Here is an 11,411-nt window from a genome sequence, read left to right on the forward strand (position 1 = left end):
TCCCCCTCTGCCCCTCTCCCCCTCTCCCCCTCTCCTCTCCCCCTCTCCTCCTCTCCCCCCCTCTCCCCCTCTCCTCTCCCCCTCTCCCCCTCTGCCCCTCTCCCCCTCTCCCCCTCTCTGACTCTCCCCCTCTCCCCCTCTCTCCCTCTCCCCCACTCGCCCCCTCTCCTCCTCGCTCATTAAGAAGTGGCTGGTTGGAGAGAAAATGAGTTCAAACGGTTTGTGTTAATTCATCATTAGTTTAATGAAAGAGGAATCCGTATGATTAGCTTTTACTGGCTTATCTCTGTCTCTCCCCACTCATATGGCAAGTGGCTGTGCGATAATAATGAGAGAGTGTCCCTTATTAATTGGTGAATAGGGTTTATTAAACGTCCTGCTCACCATCAACAGGTTGTCTCTTGTGGTCTCTCAGAGCGGCGGTTCCTGGAGCCACGCTCTCTGTTCTAAAGAGAGTTTATTCAGCAGTTCAATAGATCTCTTTAATTCTATGAACTGCTCCTAATGTGTTTGTCTGTGATTCTACCCCCAGACCAACACAAGGTAAGTGAGTGGTCTCACTCGACACATAAAGGAGGGAAATCATTCAATCACCCAAGAAATGTTTTCAATGACTTTATTTTCAAAGCAAAATGGACAATATATTAAGATAAACAGCCTGAATATCACTCCATGGAATGTCAAAAATCAATGCAATTAAATAATAAAAAAGAGAAGGAAACACAATATACTTTCGCTCTGAACAACCAAATAAATAGATCTTTTTAAATTAACAAATGTCAAAAGAACCCTGCTCTCAAGGCTAAAAGCTAGCATCGTTAGCATCGGCATGGCTAAAAGTGAGCATCATCATGGCTAACAGTCAGCATCAGCATGGCTAACAGTCAGCATCAGCATGGCTAACAGTTTGCATCGGCATGGCTTACCGCCAACATCAGCGTGGCTAACAGTTAACATCAGCACCAGAATTAGCTCTGAATTCACTCAAAGGATAACAAAGAAATTTATTTTTTTCCTTCATAAGACGCTTGTGGCCTGGTTCCTGTGTCTTCACCCGACAACAGCTGGTTCTACGTGTCAGTCAGCTCACGGCTGGTTCCACATGTCAGTCAGCTCACGGATGGTTCTACGTGTCAGTCAGCTCACGGCTGGTTCTACCTGGTGTCTGTGTCTGTCTGTAGTTGGGGCAACACGTTAGCTGGGAGTGGCTCTCAGGCTCAGCTTGGAAGTGCTGAGAAGGAGACGTCCCAGAGTCGCACCGATCGGCTGGGACCACACGACACATCATTCTACGACTCAGAGTGAAGGAGGAGGGGAGCAGATTCCTAGTTTGGGAACGCTCTGGATAAGGCAACAGGACGTAGGAATGCCGAGTGTGTTCCCTCCTCTGGACTCTCTCCTCCTCGCCACATTCATCACACCACATCACAACTGACGGGGAAGAGCATCGTCAAAATACAAAAGCACAATCAATACAACCAAATAAATAACTAGGAACAGTGGTAAGCTACGACGTCAAGACCAGCCGCTGCAGGAGGAGCTACAGTCCGCTTTGGCAGCTAGAGGGAGGGGCTCCCGAACCCCTGGTGTCTCAATGAACGAATGAATCACCCCCGCAGAAGAGAGCAGGGCCGGAGACACCCCAGCCGTCAGGGAGCCGTTGGATTCTCTTCCTGAGCTGGAGACGGCCCCTCCAGAGGTTCTCCCTCGGAGCCGGGGGGCGGGGGGGTCTATGAACGGTATACAACAGTACACGGACGTTCCAGAACACAGAACACGAGAGTCTGCCGAAACTGGACCAACATGGAGCAGCTACCGCCGCTGGGATGAGAGGAATGCAATATGCACAGTAGGGACCTCAGAGACCGCACACACGCCGGTCTGGCGGTCTGGGCAGGAGCAGAGGATCATGGGAGATGGAGTCCCAGGGTGCTCCGGCCTCCTGCTCCTCCTCAGGTCTACTCGTCGGTCACCGACAGGCGGCTGAAGATGGGGAGCCGCCGGCCCTCGAAGCAGGGGGAGTCGGAGCCACCGGAGCTCAGGGAGCAGGAGGAGGTGTAGCCCTCCTCGGACAGGGAGTCGGCCGAGGAGGAGCGCCTCAGCCCCGGGGGGGGGTGACCCCCCGCGGCGGTGAAGGAGGAGGCGGAGGAGGAGACGGCGGCCTGGCACTTGGCGACGGCATCGCTGAGGGCGTAGAAGCGGAGGGCGGAGTCCGCGGCGTCCGCCGCCAGGAGGGAGGAGCCGGAGAAGGGGGAGGAGCCGGAGAAGGGGTGGGAGCGGAGCGCCCGGGGCCCCAGCTCCGGGAACAGAGGAGAGAGGAGCTCCGGACTGCCGAAGGAGGAGGTGGAGGACGGGGGAGGGGAGACGGAGGAGGCGCGGGAGAAGAGGAGAGAGGAGGGGGCGGGCTGGAAGGCGGACCCCAGGGCCTGGGGGGCGGCGCCGGAGGAAGAGGAGGAGGAGGAGGAGAAGCCTGCGAAGCTGAAGCTGTGGCGGAGCAGAGGAGGCCGGGGCCGGTGAGGAGGCGCGGGGCCGGGGGAGGAGGAGGAGGAGGAGGCGTCCTGCAGCTCGTCGGCGTTGTGGATGAAGTGGCAGCGGGCGCCGTAGGGGCAGAAGCCGGCCGTGTGGAAGGTGCGGCAGGGCTCCGTCTTGTAGCGGGGGTGACGGTGCAGGCCGCGCACCTCCTCCTCGCCGTGGGCGAACTGGCACTTGGAGCCGTACTTGCACACGCCGCTCTCCTCGTAGGTGCGGCACAGCTCCGTCTTGTAGCGCGTGGAGGCGGGCGGGAGCGGCGAGGAGGAGGAGGAGAGCGACAGCGAGGAGGAGCACAGGGAGGCGGCGCTCAGGCCCAGGCCGGGCGGGGGTCGGGGCGACGCGGCGGCCATCTTGTCCTCCCCCCCCAGCCCCCCCTCGATCATGCTGACGGAGCGGTCCACGCGGAAGGGGATGTGGCCCAGGGCGGAGCCGGGCAGCCGGCCCTCGCGGGCCCAGCGGCCCCGGACCCCCGGGTCCTCCTCCTCCTCCTCCTCCTCCTCGCGGTTGAACTTGGAGTTGGGCAGGGAGACGGGGCACAGGGAGTGGCGCCGCTGGAAGCCCCGGACGCGCGCGCCGTGCTGCAGGCTGCGGGACAGGCCATCTGCCGTCTCTACGCCGCCCAAATTCTGTCACACAAAAGGACAAAAGGAGAGTGAGTGGGGGTCCGCATTCCTCGGGCCCTTTTCGGTCGAGGGCCCCTCCTCACAAACCTCCCCCATCTACCCCTCCTCCTCCTCTCTCCCCCTCCCCTCCTTCTCCCTCCCCTCCTCCTTCTCCCTCCCCTCTCCCCCTCCTCCTCCTCCCCTCTCCTCCTCCTCCTCCTCTCTCCCTCCTCCTCCCCTCTCCTCCTCCTCCTCCCCTCTCCTCCTCCTCCTCCCCCCTCCTCCCCTCTCCCCCTCCTCCTCCTCCCACCCCTCCTCCTCCTCCTCCTCCTCCTCCCACCCCTCCTCCTCCTCCTCCTCCTCCTCTCTCCCCGCCTCCTCCCCTCTCCCACTTGATAAGAGATTAGAACTTCATCTAAAGAATCTATACTATAACAGATATAACGCGTAGACGCCTCGTTAATGAATATAAAGGGTGTGTGTAAGAGAGCTTACTTTGAATATGTTGTTTCAGTTATCAACAGATCATATTCATGCAGAAAACGAACCCATCGTCATCGAACACGAGAGAGAAAGACACAAATTCTTCACTACTTAAAGAAGCGACAGGAAGTCATTTTACACATTTGTAAAACTCGTGTTCAAGGAATATTAGATTGTAAAACTGAAGATATTTCAATTGAATGGAAACTTGTTTGGTTCACTTGTTCGTTAATATAAGTCTACTTGGAGTCTTCCACTAACCTCTTAATGCTGAACACAGAACTGAGAGAGAACCAACTCTGTTTAGACTCATTTACTCCAGACTTCAACGGATGAAAAACGTAATGTTGAACACAGAACTGAGAACCAACTCTGCCTGGACTCATTTACTCCAGACTTCCACTGACCGCATATGAAAGTGGATGAAGGCGGCGGGACGGTTATTGGATTCATGTCTACAAATGTGAAATAATGCAAGACCTGTCCACTACGTTTCATGAAGAACACTCTAGCGTGTGGAACGCATCCCCCGGGCTCTGAGCAGGGCCCAGACCGGGTCCAGGGGAACGTATGAGGGTCCAGGGGGACTTCTTACCTTGCAGAACTCATCCAGCTCCAGGAAGGGGCTAAGGAAGTCCGACAGCATGGTCGGGTCCTGGTCGCTGGCCCGGGACCCACAGAACCACTGGCCTGCTTCGAGGACGACTAGGCGGAGGAGCGGGTCCCGAGAGGAGGGGGTCCAGAGAAGAGGCGTCTGGGTCCGGGACTGGAAGCAGAACTCTGAGGTTCCTCAGGGGAGTCGTGGCGAGAGAGAGGGGTTCTTCAGCGGGCCAAGCCAGGAGGGTACCGGGCCAGGAGGAGAGGAAGAGGAGGAGGAGGAGGAGTCCAGGTCTTTGGAGGGGATAGGATGAGATGAGAGGAGGAAGGGGTGACTGCAGGAGGACTGGAGACCTTCTCACCAAACTCTTGTAAAGTTCTCCCTCCATCTGCCCCGACTCTGATATATAGCTGGAGGCCCCTCCCCCACAGCCCAGGGGGCGGGGGAGGGGGGGGCGTTTGTGTCCTGGAGGAGGTGTGTGTGGGGTGTGTGTGGGGGTGTGTGTGGGGGGTGGGTTCTTGCATTGTGACAGTGCTGGGGGAGGGTGTGGAGACAAGGAGGGGGTTGAATGGAGATACTTTACTCCCACTGTTCAACTCAGCCCCCGCTAACACCACCCACCAGCCACTACCCCCACCCCTGCTAACACCACCCACCAGCCACTAACACCACCCACAACCCCCCTAACACCACCCACCAGCCACTACCCCCACCTACCACCCCATGAAGAACACCCACCACCCAGTCCCCCCACTAAAACCAACCACTAACACCACCCCACTAACACCACCCACAGCCCCACTCACACCTCCAACAGCCCCACTAACACCACCCACTAACACCACCCACAGCCCCACTAACACCTCCAACAGCCCCACTAACACCACCCACTAACACCACCCACAGCCCCACTCACACCTCCAACAGCCCCACTAACACCACCCACTAACACCACCCACAGCCCCACTAACACCACCCACCGGACTGGGTTCCTCTGGGCCTGTGTTCGATGCTCACTTTGTTGGATCATTCAGACAACAGCTACGGACGCGTCTCCTGAGGCCGTTCCATTGTGAGCGCAGCAGCAGAGGGGAACACGAGACAGCGCACTCATCGCAGCTGATCGCTTCGTTTAGCCTCTGGATTCAAAGGGCTTCAGCCAGGCTATCGCTAGCAGTCTGAGGCACCTCCTCACATGCAAACAGCTCATCTCAAAGATACCTTCATACACCGCCACCATCAGCTCCAACGTGAATAGGAAAACATGTGTTCTCAAAATAGAGAAAGAAAGGTAGAGAGAAACAGAGATAGGTAGAGCAGGACAGAGACATAGGGGGAGTAAGAGAGGAAGAGGGAGAGAGGGAGAGGAAGAGAGAGAGAGGGAAAGAGAGGAAGTGAGAGTGGGAGGGAGAGGGAGAGAGAGAGAGGAAGTGAGAGTGGGAGGGAGAGGGAGAGAGAGAGAGAGAGAGAGAGAGAGAGAGGAAGTGAGAGTGGGAGGGAGAGGAAGTGAGAGGAAGTGAGAAAAGGGGAAGAGAGAGAGGGAGAAAGGGGGGGAGAGAGAGAGGGAGAGAGACACAGCAGTCCTGCTGTGTTGTTATCTGAGTGCCGGTGAGGTTTTAAATGTCAGATAAACCGTTCCATGTTCTCTGGTTCTTTAACCAAACCAAACTCACTTGAGGTCATGTTTCCTATGATGAGACGAGGTTCTATAGGTAGATGGTATAAGTTATAAACACATTCCTAATGGGACTGGAGGGTTAGTGACAGCAGCAGTAGAGGACAGTAGAGATAGAACGGGATGGAACGTTATGGAACGAGGAGGAGGAACATGGAGGAGGAACATGGAAGAACATGGAGGAGGAACGTGGAGGAAGAACATGGAGGAGGAACGTGGAGGAAGAACATGAAGGAACATGGAGGAGGAACGTGGAGGAAGAACATGGAGGAACATGGAAGAACATGGAGGAGGAACGTGGAGGAAGAACATGAAGGAACATGGAGGAGGAACATGGAGGAAGAACATGGAGGAACATGGAAGAACATGGAGGAACATGGAGGAGGAACATGGAGGAAGAACATGGAGGAACATGGAAGAACATGGAGGAACATGGAGGAGGAACGTGGAGGAAGAACATGGAGGAACATGGAAGAACATGGAGGAGGAACATGGAGGAGGAACATGGAGGAGGAACATGCAGAGCAGTAATAATATGCATGTCATGCTCCATGAACACAACCTGTGTGCTGTGAAGGGATGGATAGATAGATAAGAGGAGGAGGAACAGGAGGATGTTCCTGGAGGTATATCCCAGGATTAAAGCGTTGTACAGAGGTTATTGTTTGTTTATGTTGTTATTGTTATTGTTGTTGTTGTTGTTGTCACATGGCTGTTCGGGGTCGACAAATCAAGGAGCTCAGTCAGTTCCAGACAGGAAGTCTCCACGCGGTTCCGTTGTCTTTGGGATTCGTCTGTTCTCAGTCAACATGTGGTAGTGTGGGGTGTCTGTGGGGGTGTGAATGTTTGTGTGTTTGATCTTATCTGTTTGTGTGGGTGCAATCTTATCAGTCTGTTTGTTTGTGTGTGTGTGTGTGTGTGTGTGTGTGTGTGTGTGTGTGTGTGTGTGTGTGTGTGTGTGTGTGTGTGTGTGTGTGTGTGTGCGGTGTGAGAGAGAGAGAGAGAGCATGTCTGTTTTTTGGAGAAAGAGTTAGAAAAAAGTAAGAGAAAGTTCACTTCAATGCCATGAGAAACATTTTTTGGTGATTGTCCAGCAGACTAGCCCCATGTGTGTGTGTGTGTGCGCGTGTGTGTGTTTGTGTGCGCGTGTGTGTATGTGTGTGTCCTCTCTTCTGTAAAGATGGTAAAGATGTACTATTGCCAGGTTACAGGTGGTGTATGATCAAGCAGGCAATACTAACTTAGTAAGAAGTAAGAATGCGTAAGTTTACTAGCCGAACAGTTAACATCTATGGTAGGTAAGTAGTCACTAGTCAAGCATTTACATGTTTACATGTACTGGTCAGCGACTAGTAACTAGCTAAACCGGTTTAAAGTGGTTAATTAGATGTGAAAGCAGCTTAGAAAACAGATCTGATAATAAATGTTTCCATTCACCAGATTACCACACATACAATGATCAGACAACAATGGTTGTGTGTGTGTGTGTGTGTGTTGCTGTGTGTGTTGCTGTGTGTGGGGGGGGAGGGGGGGCGTCTGTGTGTTTGCGTGTGTTTGAGTGTGTGTCTGTGTGTGTTGAGGGTTAAAAACTGTTATCCGATGTGGTTTTCTCGTTATGCTTCTGAGGTTAATTTAGTAACAGACTGCTGTTATCTCTTGCTCCCTCTCTCTCTCTCCCCCCCTCTCTCTCTCTCTCCCCCTCTCTCTCTCTCTCTCTCTCTCTCCCTCTGTCTCTCTCCCTCTCTCCCACTCTTTCTCTCTCTCTCTCCCACCCCTCTCTCTCTCTCTCCCTCTCTGTCTCTCTCCCACTCTTTCTCTCTCTCTCTCCCCCCTCTCTCTCTCCCTCTCTCCCACTCTTTCTCTCTCTATCTCTGTGGTTGAGGTTTTTTTTTTGAGTGACACACAAACTGAATTTCATCTTACATAACCCCACAACTGTGTGTGTGTGTGTGTGTGTGTGTGTGTGTGTGTGTGTGTGTGTGTGTGTGTGTGTGTGTGCGTGTGAGCGCACTAGTACTTCTAATGTTTATAGGGTGCTACTAGTACATTTGCTGCACCTCAGTAGGAGAACTACTAGTAGTACATAGGTGTACATTTGCCCTTATGCTACAACACAAGTAGTTGTTCTGCTAAAGCCCCTTCCCCTGAACATCCCTTCAACTCTCCAGTGGTAATCAGCCTATTTTATGTAATTGAATATAATTGAATGTGATTGAAGGTCATTTAATGTTATTGAATGTTATAGAATGTAATTAAATGTTATTGAATGTTTTAAATTTAATGTTATGAATTTCATTGAATGTAATTGAAGTTAATTGAATGTAAACTTAATGTAGTGAATTTATCAGACATTTTTATCCAAAGCGACTTACAATCAGTACATTTGTCATAAGAAAGATAAACAACAATATATCTCTGTGGGTACAACAGGGATGTTCATTGAACCAAGTGCCAAGCGCTAACCATCACTATGGTAACAAATTCCCTGTATACAACAGAAATAGCTTGCATAAGATGCTACACCATGCTAAGTACTATTTTTAAGTGCCAGTATGTACAATATACAATAAGTGAGTAAGAGAGGTGTGTGGGGGGGTGTTAGGTGGGAGGCTATGCAGAGTCCAGGTGAACTCTGAACAGGTAAGTCTTGAGTCTCTGGTAGCCAGTGATTGTCTCTGCGGTCCTGACGTCGGCAGGGCGCTCGTTCAACCACCGCAGAGCCAAGGAAGAGACATTGAATGCTATTGAAAGTTATTGGAAGTTATTAAAAATTGTTGAAAGTTGTTGAAAGTTATTGATTGTTATTGAATGTTATTGAATGTTATTTATCTTATTGAATGTTGCTTAATGTTATTTCATGTTAATGAATGTTACTCAAAGTTATTTAATGTTATTAAATGTTACTTAATGCTATTTCATGTTGTTTAATGTTATTGAATGTAATTGAATGTTATTGAATGTTATTAAATGTTATTTAATGTTATTGAATGTCAGTTTCCTCCAGCTCGCTGTCATCTGAGTCTCACGTCCTCCCGATGATCTGAGAATTTAAATATTCATTCTGCTGGACCGAGGCTGAATGAGGTCGTTTCCATGTCAACAGGGTTTAACGACCCTGTTGACATGGTAACAAGCTGTTGAGGAGGGTTAAATCATCTCTCCTTGTGGTCGTTGATCTCAGCAGGGGCCGAGCATTATCCGACTTCTGTCCCATCATACGAACACGACCACACGCCCTCAGCGCTACGACATGGATACATAGGCTATATATAAGTTATATATTTATACCACAGTCTGGGGGAGTGCTCGATTCTGATTGGCTGCAGGGTGTGCATTAACTCCTGATATACGGACACCTGCTAAGTAGTTCCAGTCAAATTGTCTGTTCACCGTTGTCAATTAATGCGCTAGCTGGCGTATCGTATCAGCCTGTCTCAAACAGGAGTAACCATAGCAACGGGACCGCAGTCAAAGCCGACGGACTAGAATACCTCCCGTTGCCAAATCGTAGCTAAGGTCCGTCCTAATTACTGGAGTAGTGAACAACGATCCGTTGCATAAGAACCTTACGGGAGGGTAATGGTTGTTCCAGGGATTAGTCAAACCCTCAGGCGTTACCAGGGAAACAAAGTTATGGCTTGTGAAAGACTTTATATTTGGGTTGTAAAACGCATGAAAATATAAATGAATGGTCTTAATTTATTTTCTTTGGCAGGTGACCGTGGTATCAGCGGGATAATGCCCTTCGAGGTGTCCATTATCAGGAATTAATGGACTTTGCTGCGCGTCGGTCAGTTCACGCCTCCGCGTCGTCTATTAATTCCTGATAATGGACACCTCGTCAGGCGTTATCCCTTACATAACCTATATATATAGATAACGTAAGGGATGATTATTACACGGCTAATTGTCAAAACGAAAAAAATACTTCACACAGTGTGTCTTTTTACAATTGATTTGTTACCATTCGTAGTGTTGATCAGCAGAGAAATACGTTACGCCAAAGACGTTGACGTCGCCTAGCAACAAAATACGCTGGGGTTGATAAGCTACCGGACGGCTTGCGGAGTGATATGAAAGACGTGAACCAGAGGCAACAAATCCACCTTCTTTGACAGCGGTCAATTCTGCTTAGCAACGGTCAATTTTAAAAAAATAATAGATTTCTATTTGACCTGCTGAACATAGAGGCTCCTTACCAGACCTTATGGCCGAGAGAGGGACAGCCCCAGTGCTAGCCCTGTTAGCTAACAAGCTAGCAGTCGCTAACACATAGGATGGACCTGCTGGAGAGATCAGAGCCGAGGTGAGAGGAAGAGACAAATGCTCGTCTTTAACACACGCACACACACATGCACACGCACACACACACAAGCACACACACACACGCACACATGCACACACACGCACACACACACACATGCACACACACACACACACACACACACACACACACACACACACACAGAGACCTATTGCACACATGGCGATCATAAGGACCCCTCACACGTCCTTCCACAGGGAATGGAACCCCTAACCCTGCAGTGTAGTGCCTTGCTCTACTGACTGAGCTACAGGGAATAGAACCCCTAACCCTGCAGTGCTAGTGCCTTGCTCTATTCACCGAGGTACTGAGGGAGTTGAACCCCTAACCCTGATAAAACATAAAAGTAATTCAGACTAAGCTTGGATTTAAATGAGAGAGAGGAGGAGAGGGAGGAGAAGGAGGAGAGGAGAGAGAAAGGAGAGGAGGAGTGGAGAGGAGAGGAGGAGAGGGAGGAGAGGAGAGGAGAGGAGGAGAGGGAGGAGAGGAGAGGAGGAGAGAGAAAGGAGAGGAGGAGAGGGAGAGGAGAGGAGGAGAAAGAGAGGAGAGGGAGAGGCGAGGAGAGGAGGGGAGGAGAGGAGGAGAGGGAGGAGAGGGGGAGGAGGAGAGAGGAGAGGGAGAGGCGAGGAGAGGAGGGGAGGAGAGGAGGAGAGGGAGGGGGAGGAGGAGAGAGGGGACAGACGTTGGATTATATTTGGACAAAAGATCCCCACCACCACCCCCTCCCCCTCACTCCAATTTTCCCGCCAGTCCGTTTCCTGTTTCCTGGAATCTGGCAGCGTGTCCCCCTCCAACACACACACACACACACACACACACACACACACACACACACACACACACACACACACACACACACACACACACACACACACGTGGGTGCCCCCTGCGGTGTGCGGCCAGCTGCTCTCTATGATGTAACAGTGAGGGCCCCTCGGGGCCCCTTCATAAAGACTTCCTTTCATTTAATCTGGAGGAACTAATCCGGCTGGTTGCTGCCCATCGTCTGAGCGCGCTCAGAGGACCGGCTGGACACTGTTACCTTCTAATGACCAGCATGCTAATAGCAGATTAGCACCTTACGGTTACACACTGACACACACACACACACACACACACACACACACACACACACACACACACACACACACAGGCATACCTAAACACACACACACACACACACACACACACAGGCAT

At 51.5% G+C, this 11,411-nt stretch overlaps 1 protein-coding gene across 1 annotated transcript; it reads right to left on the minus strand.

Annotated features, from left to right (window-relative positions):
* Nucleotides 1-1,898: 1,898 nt before the first annotated feature.
* LOC307072180 (mRNA decay activator protein ZFP36L1) lies at nt 1,899-4,263 on the minus strand (the record flags this gene model as incomplete). The annotated part of the gene is made up of 2 exons (XM_079731391.1): nt 1,899-3,158; nt 4,213-4,263. 2 exons carry the CDS (start codon nt 4,261-4,263, stop codon nt 1,959-1,961), a joined length of 1,251 nt encoding a protein of 416 aa, XP_079587517.1. The 3' UTR covers nt 1,899-1,958.
* Between the last annotated feature and the right edge of the window lie 7,148 nt (nt 4,264-11,411).

Source organism: Pollachius pollachius (assembly GCF_949987615.1).
Source record: "Pollachius pollachius genome assembly, chromosome: 3".
Taxonomy (NCBI): domain Eukaryota; kingdom Metazoa; phylum Chordata; class Actinopteri; order Gadiformes; family Gadidae; genus Pollachius; species Pollachius pollachius.